The 17,543-nt window shown below is 40.0% G+C and overlaps 1 protein-coding gene across 6 annotated transcripts in view; it reads right to left on the minus strand.

Moving 5' to 3' along the window:
- The window catches only part of NRP1 (neuropilin 1), a 138,856-nt gene that overhangs the window by 27,021 nt on the left and 94,292 nt on the right, over positions 1-17,543 (minus strand). For all 6 annotated transcript variants that reach the window (XM_049624782.1, XM_049624783.1, XM_049624786.1 and 3 more), the window contains 3 exons: positions 14,518-14,673; positions 10,957-11,101; positions 3,570-3,901 (listed from right to left, as the gene is read on the minus strand). In XM_049624782.1, the coding sequence (XP_049480739.1) occupies positions 3,570-3,901; positions 10,957-11,101; positions 14,518-14,673 (633 nt within the window). The remainder of the gene's footprint in view (positions 1-3,569; positions 3,902-10,956; positions 11,102-14,517; positions 14,674-17,543) is intronic.

A 17,543-nucleotide genomic window follows, 5' to 3' on the forward strand; every position in this document is an offset into this window, starting at 1 on the left:
GCGTTGTTCTAAGTGCTTAAAGTATATTAATTCATTTAATCCTCAAAACAACTCCTTGAGGTACATTCTATCATTATCCTCAGTTGACAGGTGAGGCACAGAGACGTCAAGTAATTTGCCCAAGGCCATACGTACAGTAAGTGTCAGAGCCAGGATTCAAACCTAGGCAGTCTTAATTGGGGCCCTTCACCACACTGCTATGATGCCTCTGCCCTTAGAAATAATCATGTCTAATCTCATTACATTCAGGCAACTAAGGTCTATAACCAAGGCCACATACTTAGTTTCCTTAATTTTTCTTTAAATGTATTGCAGTTTGGTTACTGACTGGTAGATTAGATTGAGTGGATGGCCAGCCACCAGGCCATGTCAGTCAGGAGCAGGGACCATACCCGATTCCTGGATCAAGATGTCATAAGCCAGCAAAAGATGTGATCATTCAGTGGTAGAAATATCAGGGCTAAAAGGGACACACATGTAAGTGAAAACAGACAGATTGGGTTGACTGTGATCTGGCCAGAGGTTCTCTGAGTTCCAGAAATAAATTAATTGGTCCTATCCAATCCAGAAAAGTCTCCAGAAATCTAAAGGACATGGTTAACACAGACTCACTTCTTCCCCTAAAGCCGCCTTCTCTATTTTGAAGAGTAAAATCATTATTGGGGTTCTGCACTCTTGATGGAACACAGTTGCTTCCAATAATTGGGAATCTGACATATATTATTGTTAGGCCCAATTAAGTGTCATCAGTGAGATATAATTATAATGAAAACAACATTACTATGCATGCCTGTTCTATGTTAATATAGCTCCAACAATCACAGGAGAAAAGCACTTATAGCTATAGACTCCCAGCTCTTCTTCTAATTTTAACTTGAGTAAAGAATTAGGACAATGTAGAAAATTATAAAAGCTGTCCGTGATGAGCTGGAAAGAATATTAGCAGCGAGGATCTATATGGAAATGAGCTAACACTGCTAACATAAGATTGTTTATGAAATATCTTTGTGTTCTGTTACTCACCGTGGTTTAGAAGAAGAGGGATTTAAGCATTTAGATCTCCTCTCTGCTTAATTCAAAGACTCTGATATACCTTGTCCATCATGTACTACTTGAGGGTAGGAAGTGAGGAGCAGGATATAGGGGATTTTATAGCCATCAAAGTACTGTTTTATTCATAAAACCCAGTACTCATTCTACTATTACACAAAAGATACTTGGCATCCTAAGCAGGTGACCTTCATTTGTAAGTTTAAATAGAGTATGTTTTAAGTATCATTATACAATTTAGTAATATGCACTGCACCTAAACTGAAGGCTTTACCCATGTCCTTTTGCATCTTAAAGATTTTATTTAAGGAGAAGGACATGTCAGGAATGACAGATTAGGCTCTATGTAAATAATTTAGAGGCTTTTGTGGTTTTAAATATCATAGGGGGATGATAATGACGGATAAGATCACATTTGAGGAGAAAAATCTCACATACTCATGAGTGGAGTTTTTTGTTAAGATCGAAACCTGCGTGCTGGCTCCTGGTGGAATTCTATGCGCAATGTACTACAGTAGAGTGATAGCTCTAGACTTAATTGCAGACTCGATGAGGCACCTTATCCAAAGCATATGGTAATTTGTTTTCTTTCTCTCCTAGAACCCTCATGTTGAAGGTGTCACAACACCTGCTGTTGTCACAACAGCACCAGGATGCTGCTGATGTGTGGCATATTCACACTTTGTGACAAAGTCAGAAGGCTCACAACTCCTCTGAAAAGATGGGCTCTTAAGGGGAACTCCGGTTTCTGGTGTTTATTTTACTTTTTCTTTTATCAAAACAAGACGGGCAGGCATAAAGGGGGTGGGGAATGAAATGAACACAAGAAGGAAAGTAGCTGTAATGTAGATTTAAAAAAAAAAAACACTGGAAATGGTTTAGAAACCACAAGTTAAGTAGGGGCGAGATTGGAGAGAGATTCTTACATTTCCGACAGCATCATCACTGTCAGTGGCCTGCCACACTGGTGCTGACCACGGCCTTGGTGGATAGGTAGCCAGTGGGGACAGGTGGTCTCTGCAGAGTCCAGCTTCTGGACAGAGGGGGATCTGGCTGTGCCATTGGGCTTTTGTTTCCTGCCTGCAAAGCCCTTGGCCTGAGTCACTATATTCAAGGCACATCACCACAGTCGTTTAGAGTAGGAGCAAGGATAACGTTCCCTCCAATGGGCTAAAATCTTTTCACAAAAGGAGTAGGTCCTGAGCAAAGCGGAGATGCAAAAGCTGGAATGGAAAGCCAGTTGTGTTGGGTGTGAGAAGTGCCATCAGCTGAATACTTCCCTCAGTGCACACAGAACTGATGGTCTATGGGTTGTTACTTATTCACACTCAAACCAGCCATCATCAGGCCTAGCTGGTGTTGTGTGCTCAGAAAATGCAAATCAGTGCTCACTTCGGCAGCACATATACTAAAAAAAAGAAAACGCAAATTAGTTTGACCACCAGCCTGAGTAAAACATAATCCCTAAAGAATCTGTTTGGTTAAAAAAAAAAAAACGATACCACGTGTTGTGATGAATGTTGGAATATCTCCCTTATCATTGGATCAAGAGCCAAGTGTATTTTAAAAGGTTCCAAGGCATAAAAAAACATACTCCAGCATTATTCACAAAAGCCAAAAGGCAGAAACAATGAAAGTGGCAATAGGTGGATGAATGGATACACAAAATGTGGTATGTGCATACAGTAGAGTATCATTCAGCTTTGAAAAGAAATGGAATCCTGTTGCTCCAACTTGAGGACACTGTGCTAAGTAAAGTAAGCCAGTCACAAAGGAACAAATATTGTATAATTCCACTTATGGGAGGCTCCTGAAGAAGTCAAATTCACAGAGACAGAAAGTGGAATGGTGGTCGCCAGGAGCTGGGGCATCAGGAAATGGGAGTCATTGCGGGGTGGGTACAGATTCTCAGTTTTGCAAGATGAGGAAGTTCTGGAGATCGGTTGCACAACAGTAGGAATGTACCTAACACCACTGAACTTTACATCTGAAAAGGTTAAGATGGTAAATTTTAGGTTATGTGTATGTCACCACAATTAAAATGTAAAAAAAAAAAAAAACAAAAAAAACAAATAAAATCCAGCAACAAAAACCCCCCAAAAACCACTTAAATGAGGGATGGGTGAGAGAAGGGAAAAGGGATGGGGGTGGGGCAGTGGCTAACAGATTAAAATTTGTTGAGAGATTCTGAGTTTCTGCTGGGTTGCCCTGTCAGTCCCCAGGCTCCCAGGCTCTGGGCCGCCCTGTCTCCTGAGTGTCGAGCTTTCCCCTGTTCCCTAAGGAAGGAGAGGCGGCCAGCAATGTAATTCTTTTCTGCGTTGATCTCAGATACCACTTTTAGCATCTCATTCCTGTCTTCCCTAGAATGGGGGTCTTACGGACACCATCCACACTTCCACTGATGTCATGGCTTAAAAGAAATACAAAGTCGTACTTCCTCAGGAAAATGCTGGAGGTCCTGGATTTAAGTCAATGACATGACTTCCTCCCCAGCAGCTGCTCCCATCCCTGGATCTCACCTTAGCCTTGCGCTTGCTGTCATCCATGATCATTTTCCAGTCTGAGCCATTGTTGCTGTACCCGATCTTGAATTTCCTCATGAACACCTTGTTTTCCCTGTGCTTCCCCCCCTGAATGATGATGCCCCTCACAATCTTCTCTTCCCCCAGGTCCACTTGGAGCCACTCGTTTATGTATGGGTGAGGAGCAGGTGGCAGTGCCCAGCCGGAGCGACTGGTTACCAGGCGAATATTTTCAGGCATCCAGTTTCTGTCCCCTTGGTTTGATGCTGTTATCTGGGAGTCAGAGATCAGTCCAGACACCATACCCAACATGCCAGAGCAAGGATAATCTAGAGGGTGGAATGAAATAGATGATGTAAAATGATTTTCTATAACTCTCCATGCTTAGAAAGAGAATACCACAGACTGAATAGGAACATTGTACCCATTCATATACATTTTTAAGTCTCTGGATCATTTGACATTAAACCAAAGCTCTCCCTCCCTCAAACCTTTCTCCTAGACTTATAGCACTCCCTCCCACACTCACATTCCAAGAAGGAAACTCTTCCGTGAAGATATACATTTCCCCATTTTTGAGTTCTTCCAAGCTTAATGTCAAAGTACTGATGTTCCAGTCCCTTTGGTATCTAGAACTTAGCCCTAGATCCAGTACAGGCCCTGCCCAACAGAGGTTCAGTTTATGATAGGCTGGAGATAGGAAATCAGTAATTCCAACAGCCGGAGGCTGTTCTGCCCACCCCTTGTTCTAACTGCTGTAGGAGCTTTCCACACGAAAATCCCATTGTCGTCACAAACGTACCATGTCCAAACCCAAACGGTCCTTTTCCCCTTGATACTGAATCTCTTTATCAAACTCTGTGTTTTAACCAGTGGAACCGCCAACCAGCTAGTTTCTGCCTAGTCATCTAGTCTTTCTCTATTTTATATATTCCATTCCTGTTCTGCTACTAAATCCTGTCATATTTTCATTTAAAAAAAAAAAAAAAAGTATGTTGGTTGGTCCTGCCTTGTGGTCCTCATTTCCTTTTGGCATTACTCTGGTCTGCACCCTCCTGGCCAAGGTGCTAACTGGTCTGGTTGGCTTGTCAGACCCCAGTTATGAATCTATACCATCCATAACTGCCAATTCACTTTCCATAAAAAAATTTTTTTTGCAATGTCATTCTTAAGCTCAAAAATCTTCCATTGCTAAGTAAAATAAGCCAGACACAAAAGGACAAATATTGTATGATTCCATTGATGTGGGGTATGGAGAGGATTCAAATACACAAAGAGAGGAAGTAGAATGGTGGCCACAGGAACTGGTGGGAGGCAGGAATGGGGAGGTGGTATTTAATGGGTACAGAGTTTCAGTTTGTGATCGTGAAAAGCTATGAAGATGGAGTGTGGTGATGGCTGCACAATAATGTGATTGTACTTCACACAACTTAATTGTACACTTAAAATGGCCAAAATTATAAATTTTATGTGATGTGTATTCACCACAATAATAAAAGAAAGAGAGCTTTAAAAAATTTCCATGTACCCCCATTATTTATAGGACTATATAAAAAGTCTATCCAGCCTTTGAAATCTTCATTTTGGTTTCATTCTGTTTATCTAATTTTGTTTCCTCTTACTGACAGCATATTTCAGTGAATCCATCTTTTTGTATACCCTAGATACAATCCTCATCATTATCTTTGCTCAAAATGTTCCTGCTGCCCCTTATCCTCCTGTTGACAGAGGTAAGTTCTGCTGAAATTTTAAAACCCATCTTAAACACTTCATGAAAACGTCTGAAACTATTCTAGCCTTTATTCCAAAGTCTCCCTTGTCAGAAATATGATTGCATGTGCAGGAAGTAGCACACAGTTTAGCATTAAATTGTTCTCTCCATGCTTTAAGATTGGTTATCTTGCATCCACAGCTAAATTATAAATTTCTCAAAAGCAACAAACAGCATCAGGGGCACCTGGGTGGCTCAGTCAGTTAAGCATTCAACTTCGGCTCAGGTCATGATCTCAGAGTTCGTGGGTTCGAGCCCTGCGTCAGGCCCTGTGCTGACAGCTCAGAGCCTGGAAGGAGCCTGCTTTAGATTCTGTGTCTCCCTCTCTCTCTGACCCTCCCCTGTTCACTCTCTGTCTCAAAAATAAATAAACATTTAAAAAAAAAAAGCAACAAACAGCGTCAGATCTTTTTACATCTTCTGCAGCAGTCCAAGTAGCTTCTGAGCATAAGGAGAGTATCAATCATTGATTAATTGATTGGCCACTTAATAACAAATCATTCAATTATTCTCAAAACTGTATGCTCAATCAAAGACATGCATAAGAATGATAACCTATTTTTCTTTGAAACAACTCAATTCTGCATAATATAACTAAAATTTAGCTTAAAAAATATAGCCATCCTAAATGAGAGGCATGCATTTAATGAGATTAAACTGTGTCCATGTTATCAGCTGGTCTTTAAGAGTTAATTGCTCAGATACTTTCCACTGAGTCGTACATGTCAGGTCATGCCATTTCTTTATCCGTCATGCCATTTCTTTATCCAAGCATTCAGTCCTGGCTCGGAATTATGCATGTCCTGTCTTCCATACTGCAGCCTTGAAAGCCTCTCCTCATTTTACCCCATTTGTGACAGGCATAAATAATGGAATGAAAAACTTCCTTATGGGGGTGGGATGGAGGGAGGCTTTCTTTCATTCTGTTCCCTCCACTAGGAAGTCCCCATTATCTTGCCCTTCCCACTACCTAAACCACTACAAATCTTGAGCCATTTTTTAATGCTACAATTTTCCCAATATTTCCCACTAGGCATGGTTTTCTTTCTATGAGAATCTTCTTTAGCACTTTTGTGCATTTCTCTATATTGATGACCCTATGCAGCTCCTTGGATCGCTGCTACTGGCCTCACCAGATTTTGTCTTTGAGGACATGAGCCAAGTCATATTTAAATTTTTTCTAGGACTCCTTGAGCCCTGCTTTCTATGGTATTTACTTAACAAATATTTGATAAGTGAATCAACTTATTAACACAATAAAGGCAACTGCCATTTTTCTCAAGCACCCTTTCCTGTAATTCAGTCACAGTAGCTGCTCTTGGCTGGGACCTGGATACAATAAATTCAATGAGGATTAAAAAAAAAATTATACAAAGTCTATGAAATTGTAGTGCTAAAAATAGAAGTCACATTTTTGGTCACTGTGGTCACACCTGTCTGATTCAAAATCAGCTTTTATAAAGAAAATGTTTAGCTAGTAATAAGTACCAGATGTTACCATCTGGACAAAAACACAATTAACTTGAATATTGTAAGGAGAGCACAACCATTACCAGATTAACGTCCTTTCTCTAATGCAGACTTGGCTAAGGCAGAGTTTACATATCAACAAACCTAGTGATGCCCAGCCCCCATTCTGCTAACATATCCACAGTACAGTTAGACCCTTGTTCCTTCTATAAGTCTGCCTCATCCAAAAAAGAACAGTGAAGAGGCACATTGATTTGCCTTTAACTAAAAATTAGCACTTTTAACAATGTTAAATAACAATTATTAATTCAACAATTTAATAACTCACTTTTAGCAATGATTAGGAGAAAAGTTACACTAACATTTCAAGGTTTGAATAAGATGCTAGGATCTAGTTCTATTCTTCCATAGCAGGCTTGCTCAGATGTGCTTTAGCCTGGCTGCATGTCAAATCCTTTGGAAATAGTGTTGCCAAATTTAGCAAACAATCAAAGAAAAACAACAAAACAGGAAACAGGATGCCAGACTAAATTAGAATTTAAAATAATGAATAATTTTTTGGTATAAGTATGTCCCAAATATTGCATGGGACATACTTATACTAAAAAATTCTTTGTCATTTATTGGCATCAAATTTAACTGGACATTCTGTATTTTACCTGGCAACCCTGTTTGACAACTTAAAAAGCAATATTAGATGGAAGGGAGAGATGAGTTCTGTGGTGGGGAATTAAGGTCATTCTTTTCATTGATATATTATGGTAAAATTATACAGTTTTAATAGGAAAACTGAGATATACTGGTAAATCAAATACTCTGTTTTAGAGAATGAGAGGGTTCATTCATGATAACTGCATTTGATGGGTGAAACTGAGTGAGCATAATTTAATCTTCCCATGATGACTCAGGATATTGTGGCACCTGAGATCATCCCTCCAAACTTTGATTAACATAGGAACACACTGATGTGAGCAGAAGTACCAGTTAAGACACTTCTGGTTAACAAACACAAGTTAAACGAGTTTGTGGTATGTTCTCATACATCAAGCAGTAATCCTCCAAGACTATCTTCCCCACATATCCATATTTGCCGAAATGATGAAGCCTGCTTTGTCAAAATAATGAAAATGCTCCTTTGGCAATCACCTTTAAAACAGAATGGTTTTTGCTCCAATCTTGTTTTCTTTATATCTCTACATGGTGACCACACTGTATACTCTGGCTTCTCTAGGATTATTGTATTTCTAAAAAATAATTTCTGAATACAAAAATTAGGTTAAAACTTAAGGGCTCTGGAGACTTCGGAAGTCGAGTGATGTATTCACAGGATAACTTAATTCAATAGTTTTTGTTTGTTTTAATCCAGTTTAAGTTAGGAATTGCCAACTGAAGAGGAGAGGGTGGTATTTTGAAATTCAGTCATTTGTGGATAGAACTGCAATTCATTCATCCATTCATTCATTCAAAAATAAATGTATTGAGCACTTGTTCCAGGCATACAGGATACAATAGAAAGTAAGGCAAACATGGCCCCTGCTTTCACGGATCTTACAGTCCAGCAGGGACACTGCAGCCTTGTTCTCTTGCATCAGTCTCTATTCTGAGGGGACTAGGGCCTCTGAAAGCTGAAAACTATCTGCTTCTGGTCATCAAGAAGAAAACTCTGCTTGCTGGGACTTGTCCTAGGTTCAGTTCATGCAGTACCATTCACTGTGTAATTTACTGGGTACCATTTAGTTAACACTGACTCTAGGCCAAGTGTATTATAAATACTTTCAATTTAATCTTCATTTCAGCTGAATTAAGGTTAATCTTACTGACCAGGAAATGGAGTTCAGAGGGACAAAATGTCTTGCCCATGGTCTCACATTCACCAAGTGGACAGTCGAGAGTGAGGCCTGGATAGATGTCTGCACACTTTCTGTCCACGTGACCGTCCTTATAACATGCTGCCTTCCCAAAAATCTGCCTTGGTCAGTTATTTGGAGATTGTAGCTACCTTACTAGAGAGAAGTATATAAAATATATCAGGGGTCATGATAAAAATACTAGCACTATGAACTTAAAAGCAGTATCTTTTTTGGGAAAAAATAGCTCCTTAAAATAATAGTAAAATAAAATATATGTGAAAATAGTGTATGCTATTTTAGACATCTATGTTTAAATAAATAAACTAGACATTTAATTAGTCCTTTAACATTGAGTCATGTAACATTTTTGGTTTTAAAATCCAATAAAGTATTTGCCTTCTTCACCTGTGAAGACTCACACACCTAGAATGAACTCTCAGGGAAATCCTTGTGAAAATGGAAAGAGAGGTTCAAATTTAAGTGTGTTTTATTGAACTAAAAGGAGAACTTCAGAAATCAGAGTTTAGACTAATACGTTTGGAGTCTTTACAAAGTTACTTCTTCTTCGTCTTCTTCTTTTTTTTTTTTTTTTGGTGCAATGACATTAGATTAGAAATGAGCCAGAAATTATTTCCACCCTGACCTCAAATGGCCTTGTTTCTACAAATTTATGAGCAACTTCTGAAATTTGTAATTCTCTGAAAATGACCTAGAACTTTTCTCATGTAACTGCTGATCAAAAAAAAGCCAAGGTTATATCTAACTTTTCAACATCCCTTCTTCCTCCAAACCTCTCTCCACCCAATTCCTGCCTCCAAGGCCTTGAACTTTCTTAGTCTTAGGTCCTGAAACAATAAACAAACCTGTCTCTGGTATGGAAATAAATATGATTTTGGTAAAATCAGGTGTCAGTTATTACTTGCCAAAATGGACTCTCCTATAAACAAGGATAGTTTTTTTCTCCTTAGTTTTTTCTTGTGGTGCTCTTGTCCAAATGGCTTGTAATTTCATTGAAAATTGCCCAGGTGGTGGGGCTTTTGTTTTTGTTTTTGTTTTTGTTTTTTTTTAAATTCAGTAGTTTCCTTGTCTCGATATAATTATCCTACAAAGGATAAAAATAAAAACAATAGTACTAGCATTCATGGAAGAAGAGACGAACTGTCCTAACTATGTACACTAACATAATATTAAAAGACAGTTCAGAGACTTTTAAAAGTGGTTCACTTTTAATTACTTTTTGGTGAATCAGTTACTGATTCCATTTAACTTTTAAACTTACACTGAAGTTTACATTGTACTGCTTTGTGTGTGTGTGTGTGTGTGTGTGTGTGTGTGTGAAACCTTTGCAATGTATTTACTTAAATGGAGAGGAACTGTGGCCTGACTAGTATTTACTTCAGAATACAGAATGGTGGCACAGGAAGATCAGTGAATCGCCAGAGAAATGCAGTGAGAGTGACAGTGACGACAGTTCTTTTACTTCCAGCTCTGTCCCGAGCTGGCCCACTTTTTTAGCCATTTCGTGCCTCCAGAGTACACCTTCATCTCTCAAATGGGTATAATCCCTCTACTTACATCAATTTAACAGAGATTTTTTAAGTCCTGTGAATGTCAGAAGAAACAAACAAAAAGAGAGGAAACATTGACCGATCAATTTCTAATATTAGTGTATGCATTCAATAAAAGAGGGATAGATATTGAGACAAAAAGTTGTCCAGGTAGAGTGAGTGAAGAGAGAAATTCTCATAAGTTAAACTCCTTCTTGACTGTGGCTGACAGAGCCAACCATAGGCATCAAAATGAAAAAGGTGGAGAGCATGCCATGCAATAATTTTTCATTGCAAATCGACTAAGCACCTGTCAGTGTGCCCTGCACCCAGGAAACAGGGATGAAAAGCACAGTGCTCACCATCATGGAGCTTGGAGTCAAGTGGAAAGGTGTCGCTTAGCACCAGGCTGTGCTGAGCACTTTATATCCACGAGCTACTCCATTATCACAACAATCCTGCATGGTGCATGATGACTGTTTTCTAGTTGAGATCACTAAGGCTTTGAAAGACAATAAATTCCCTCACAAAATAAGCTAGTGAGGAGTATCAACAGCATTTGAACGCAGATGTCTAAACTCAAAGCATATGCCCTTAACTACCAACTGAAAATGACCAGATTTATATAAAGAAAACGACCAGCTTTATATAAAATTATAAAATTCCCATTCATAAAATTATAAAAACTCCCTATACTGCAAAGCTTACATAAATCAAAACTGGGCCATCTTCAAGCTGGAGCTCACCTGTTATCTTGCAGCCATAGACTTCAAACCTCATAGATATGCCAGTTTCCCAAGTCACCGGTTTGATTCGGACAAATCGAGTTATTAGTGGTTTAGGGAAAACTCCAAACACAACATCTGTGGGGTTGGTGTTTCCCTGAAAGATCTATATAGAAAAAGAAAGGGTCCTTTAATGACAGACTCTTCAGATTTAAGACAAATACAAAAATATGTTTCCACAAATGCCTATAAAAATTATTTATAATTTCAGCATTGCCCATCAAAGGTTGAGGTGGCATTAGTAATTTGTCATGTTATTTTTTTCAAATGATGGCAATCAGAAGAAATCACGTGTAATGTAGAATGTTGTTCTAATCATCCATTCAATTTTCTGAGATCCTAGAGACTCCAAAAGCACTATTACAAAGACAACATTTGTTAAAGGCTACCTAAAAAAGGCTATCCAAAAAAGTTGGAAATTATTAACTTTATCATAAGGACCTACATAATACTATAGATGGTGCATGGGAAGTCACTCTATTTTACTTTCCCAGGAACCCCCAGAAGGAGGACTTTTTGAGTTCAGTGTAGGGTCTGGCTTTAAAAAAAAAAAAAAATTTTTTAACGTTTATTCACGAGAGACAGCACAAGCGGGGAAGTGGGGAGAGAGAGACACACACAGCATTTGAAGCAGGCTCCAAGTTTTGAGCTGTCCGCACAAAGCCCAACATGGGGCTCAAACCCACGAACTGTGAAATCATGACCTGAGCTGAAGTCAGATGCTTAACCAACCGAGTTACCCAGGTGCCCCCATAGGGTTTGGCTTTTTGAAAATTCTAGGTTATATTCCCAGCTACAGCACTGTGTCAAGTAGCTTCCCCTCTTTTAACTCCATCTCTTGATGGGAAACTTTATCCCTGACACCAACTAAGTAATGATCTTTCATCTTTTTTGGATATTGGTAAAATCATGTTTTAGCGGTCAAAATCAACATTAAGTTATAAATGATATGTAACTGGAAATCAGCTTTTCCAGGGCTCCTGCTTCTAGTTTTAAAAATGAGCCATTTTATTTTAAGAAAGATGAGGCTTGTAACTGCAAATATAGTAAGTGCCAGTCATGAATGAGTTTCCCACAAGGATGTGTCGGGACTACTCTTCCTGGGCGTGGCTCCACTGCTGTGTTCTTCAGCAGGTTCCATGCTGGAACATCCGGCACTAGACCCACCTCAGGAGGAACTGAAAGCCTCTACTTCCCTGTCTTTCACTTTGGCCCTGAACTGGGGATATCCCGTGTCAAAGTAAATCAGCTAGTGCTCTGCTTCTTACACAGCCACACCATATTCCTATTATGTTGTGTCACTTGAGCATTACTGAGTCCATTGGAGGCCTGGAGATTCCTCCCCACGTTTCCAGGTAAGTTCTCAGAGGAGAACCACAATTTCCCAAGACTTGTTCTTCCCCTGGGAGAAAGGACTTCTAAAGGTCGAGCTGACGTTTTTACTTCATTTAGCTTAAGTGGCCTGTGTGACTGAAGGTGGTCAAATGCTTTACAAAGTTGGCCGTTAGCCTGATCCCTCTCCAGAGATGGTTTAATATCATAATTTATCCTCGCCTGTGATGGCTTTTGGATTTCTGTCCTACTTTAGCAAATCTCTCTGGGAAACAATCTGTGTGGGAGCATTTTTGTGTGACAGAGAAGAATGGGCAGCTGCCAGAGGAAGCAGAGTCCCAAGCCATATAACGCTTGAAGGGTCAACAAGTCCACTTCAGGGAGAGCCTGACAGTCAGTTAAGAGCACTGCATGCCCCGGCACAGGCTGGGGGTGAACTCTGGCTCACACTGAGGGGACTTCACATTTGCTGAAAACCATGGAGGTACATACATTCCACTCAACATAAAGAGGGCTGCTGGCCTTGTCATTGGCTAAGAAAGCAGGGAAGGGGGTAGGGGTCAGTGTCTGAGAGGCCGCAAAGTAAAGGGAAAGGAGGGTGGACAACAATAACTGGATGCCAGGTGGACGTCTGGCTTGCATTTAGGTTCAATGAAAGTGCTCAGATGGATGTCGCACCTATATCTTTGCTGAATCCTTCTTTATTCTTTCTGTCTCCCACTCTGGAAGCCCTTCCATGTGCCAGGATGTTCCTGATAGTGGACCTAGAGTGAGCTCTGTGCATCGTCAGACACCCCCTCAGAACCTGGTGTGTGCTCTCGGACAGCCCCTTCTGGGCCATGCCAATGACTGATGGCCAGCGGCTGACGAGGACACCGTGGAGAAGTAGCACTCATGTTTTAAAGAAATGGCCTGAAGGCCTGAGGTCAGTTCTCCTTACTCTTCTTGTTGTGTCCTGGGCATTAATATCTTGTTTGTTTGTTTGTTTGTTTGTTTGTTTGAAATTAAAGCATGTCTTCAAAAATATGTCAAGATTAAGTCATGAAACTTAGGGTCAAATTTTACTTGCTAAAGCTTCACAAATGCTGACTGTGAGGATTTTTCTTCCCCAGATGGAGGACTGGTTCCATGTCCTCCAGGGCTAGTCAGTGGCCTTGAACTTGCTGTCCATAGACCTTCCCTCCCACAGGGCAACTGTCTATATATCTACTTTCATTTTCTCTGCCCTAAATAAGAGTGGGGGCTTTGCAGCTAATCAAAAGGAATTAACAGTTCTCTCACTTCACACTATGGCTCTTCTTAGTTCCAGACCCAGAAGGAGAAAATCAGGCCATGCATGCTCAAAACAGAGACAAGGACATGTTAATTGGCCTCTTCCCAAACCCTGAATTTCAAGTTACCTGGATCTTTGCTACTATCCTTATCATTTCTGTGCATTTTATTTGGCCTTCAGGGCAAGCTTTTAGTTTTGAGGAAACAGTGAATATGAGATCTCAGAAATCTTTTGATGAGTAAATCAGAGCAAGCATAACTTCAAATAAACACGCAGGCTGAGAAAAACAACTCAGCTCCAAATGATTTAGGGCAGGGCACCCAGGGCAGGGCATGGTTGGTGTGTCTTCTTTTGTTAAGAGCAGTGAGGAGGTAACATCATGTCATTTGTGTGATCTGAGGGAACACTGTGAACTGCCTTTCTTCTATTCATTTTCACATAAACGGCCAAACACTCTTGTAAATTAGTTTGTGAGCCACAGAGGGTAGATGAAAAGGAGTTTTCTAAAACCAGCCCATGACTGAGAGGAAGAAAGAAGGAATCTATGAAAGACAATGAAGAAACACGGGGAAGCAAAACAGAACAACTCCTCAGGTTCTAAAAAGACAGTGCTTATCCTATACATGCTCAGTGTCCCCACGGGAGGGTTAAAGTGATTCTTGAGTCTAACACTTAATTTGGCTGGTATTGACTTTTCTAGGAAGCATCTGTATAATTTCCTCTTGGCTTCTGGATCTGGGAACATGAGACCCCTCCACCCCCACCCCTTGGTCAGATATAAACCTCAAATTGCACTTTTCATTTTAAATCAATCCCAAACTAAACCAGGCCAGACAGAAAGCTCCCAAACAAACAAGTAAAAATTGATCATCCGTTTCAAAGACTGAATTGGTCGAGGGGCTGACAGTGAAACTTACGACAGGTTTATTTCCTTCCTTTATGGTGATCCAGTCTTCCCCATTGGAGCTAATGTCTATTCTGTAAGTCTTGACATAATATTTCTTCTTGGTTTCCTTTGAAATGGCTCCCTGTGTCCCGACAGCAGTGACAAAGCGCAGAAGGCCCAAGTCTACCTGCAAAACAATACAAGCTTAGTCAATCATTCACCCTGCACCATCATAACCTGAAACATCTTTTCCCGTGGGTTCCACAGTGCAGTTTTCAGCCACCTGAGAGTTATAGGTCCTACTTCCACCTGGCATCAACATCCCCTAACTTCTCCATTTCATTCCTTCTAAAGAAAGGCATGGCTAGGATTAAGACAGCAATTGTCCGAGTTTGGCAGTTCCAGGAAGAGACTGCTGCAACCACAACTGCTTGATCTTGGTACAAAAGTGAACACTGGTTTCAATATCATTTTGCTATATTTTCTAAGAGATTAAAAATTCTTTCCAAACGATGCATTGGTATGTGTTATTTTACAATTAGAAAAGATAAGATAAAATTAGAAAAGACAAGATAAACTTGCAAATTGGATGTTGGAGAGGCTTGGACTAAAACTCAGGTCTAATGGGCTCCCATTTTTCATCACTCTTCAGCATCTGTCCCCTTCCAGACAGAAACAAGAGGACTTTGAAAGCACTAGGAGTGCTGTGGTTTGGAGAATGGGCCAGAGACTTATAATCTGGAATGGAGGGGAGACCAGGAAGGCAAAGTAAGGATATCTGTTTCATCTTTAGATTTCTTTCTTCCCCATATCTTTCCATGGCCTCTCTTGCAGTTCAGCTCAAGAGGCAAGTGGATTCCAAGGCATCATCTGGGAAGGACTGATGCCTCCAAGTGACAATGGCTAGAGTTCACAAGCTCCTACTGTAAGTTTCCAGTGGAGAAGTTCCTCAACACTGTAGCCTCATCTTCATCTCTCACTAGCCTGTCTCGTACCCCTGAAGGTTGGGCTACTTGGAAAGCATCACAGCAGTGATGACAGAGGGTGACCAAAGCCTGAAGGTCCACGATTTCCTGGCAGAGGTGTGCAGTGGCTTGGGTTGTTCCTGTGACCCTGTGATATGAGTGGGTGGGGCAAAGATCTAAGCATCGGGCCCTCAAATCTCTAGTATTGGTTCTGCCACTAGCTAGCTGTTGGGCCTTGGACAAATCACTTCATCTTTAATGACTTTAGATTTCCAGTTCTTCGTCTGTTAAATAAAAGAGTTGGGCTAGATAACCTGGAAGACCCCTTTCAACTCTGACTTCCTATGATTCCATGTACTCTGTAAAGTAAAATACTGTTGACCCTTGAACAATGAGGGGGGTTAGGGGCTCTGACCTGCTCCATAGTTGAAGATCAGTGTATAACTTTTGACTCCCCCAAAACCTAACTACTAATAATCCACTGTTGACCAGAAACCTTACAGATAATATAAATAATTGATACACACATAGTTTATATGTTATATGAGTTATATACTGTATGCTTACAATAAAGTAAGTTGTAGAAAAGAAAATGTTATTAAGGAAATCATAAGGAAATACACCTCCAGTACAATACTATAAAAAATACACTTTTTAGTGTGCCCCCATACTTCAAACCCATGTTGTGTAAGGGTCAACTACAGTGTTTTTTTTTTCTTTTACTTCCCTTATTTCCATCATTAATAACCAAGAATAATCTTTAAAAACAAATTTAGTTCATTTATTTATTTTAAGAGAGAGTCAGTGTGAGTAGGAGAGGGGCAGAGAGAGAGAGGAAGAGAGAGAGAGAATCCCAAGCAGGCTCCACACTGTCAGTGCATAGCCTGATGTGGGGCTTGAACTCACCAAACTGTGAGATCATGACCTCGCGTGCTGAAACCGAGAGTCAGATGCTTAACTGACTGAGCCACCCAGGTGCCCCAATAACCAAGAATGATCTTAAAACAAAAATCATTACTTGTTTCTATAGATTAGAAATGTTTTCAGTTTTTTTTTAGGGATACATTTGATTATTTGTTTAAAATTGTTTTCCTCCATTTGTCATACCCTCTATTGTATTTCTGTATAATGCAAATACTTTAAAGAAATGATACAAATATATGGCAAATACTTTTGAAAGTTTTTTTAAAAAAATGTTTATTGATTTATCTGGAGAGAGAGAGATAGAGTGCAAGCAGGGGAGGAGCAGAGAGAAAGGGAGAGAGATAATCCCAAGCAGGCTCCACACCATCAGTGCAGAGCCTGATGTGGGGCTTGAACCCATGAGCCATGAGAACATGAGCTGAAGTCAAGAGTTGGATGCCCAACCAACTGAGCCATCCAGGCACCCCTGGCAAATACTTTTTACAGGACACAGAAAGTAATTGCATATCACAACTGCTTAACAGTAACAAGATGTTTCAACAGTACATTCATTATTAGGTAATAGAATGCCATTTTCCAATGAAAATAGCAACAAAAGCCAAAAAAAAAAAAAAAAAAAAAAGAAAGAAAGAAAAGAAAAAGAAAAAGAAAACAACACCCTCCCCTGCAGTATACCCTCTACCTACCACCAAAACTTCTGAATCCTGCTTTCCACTTACTACATGACAACCCAATTTTCAGAAAACAAAATTTCAATTAACCCTCCAGTCCTATAGGCCATGGACACCTAAATAATTTCCATTTTATGTACAGTCAGCCTCATGAAGAATGACTATTGTCTTTCATGAATTGCTTTTTCCTGAAGGCCCTTAGAGTAGTTAAATCAACATATTGCCAATTCACTTCAAAACTGAACACAAAGTTAAATCCAGGAAAAACAGCTGTATTACTAGCTCATAAAAGCCAAGTTGAAGTCACACAATTCAATAATAGGAGACTTCATCTAGAAAGGAAGAGGATACCATTCAATGTAAAAACATCTTTATCTCATTTACCTGATTTAAATTTTTTTTTAACGTTTATTTTTGAGACAGAGAGAGACAGAACATGAACGGGGGAGGGTCAGAGAGAGAGGGAGACACAGAATCCGAAAGAGGCTCTAGGCTCT

The sequence above is a fragment of the Panthera uncia genome, chromosome B4 (genome assembly GCF_023721935.1).
Source record: "Panthera uncia isolate 11264 chromosome B4, Puncia_PCG_1.0, whole genome shotgun sequence".
NCBI lineage: Eukaryota > Metazoa > Chordata > Mammalia > Carnivora > Felidae > Panthera > Panthera uncia.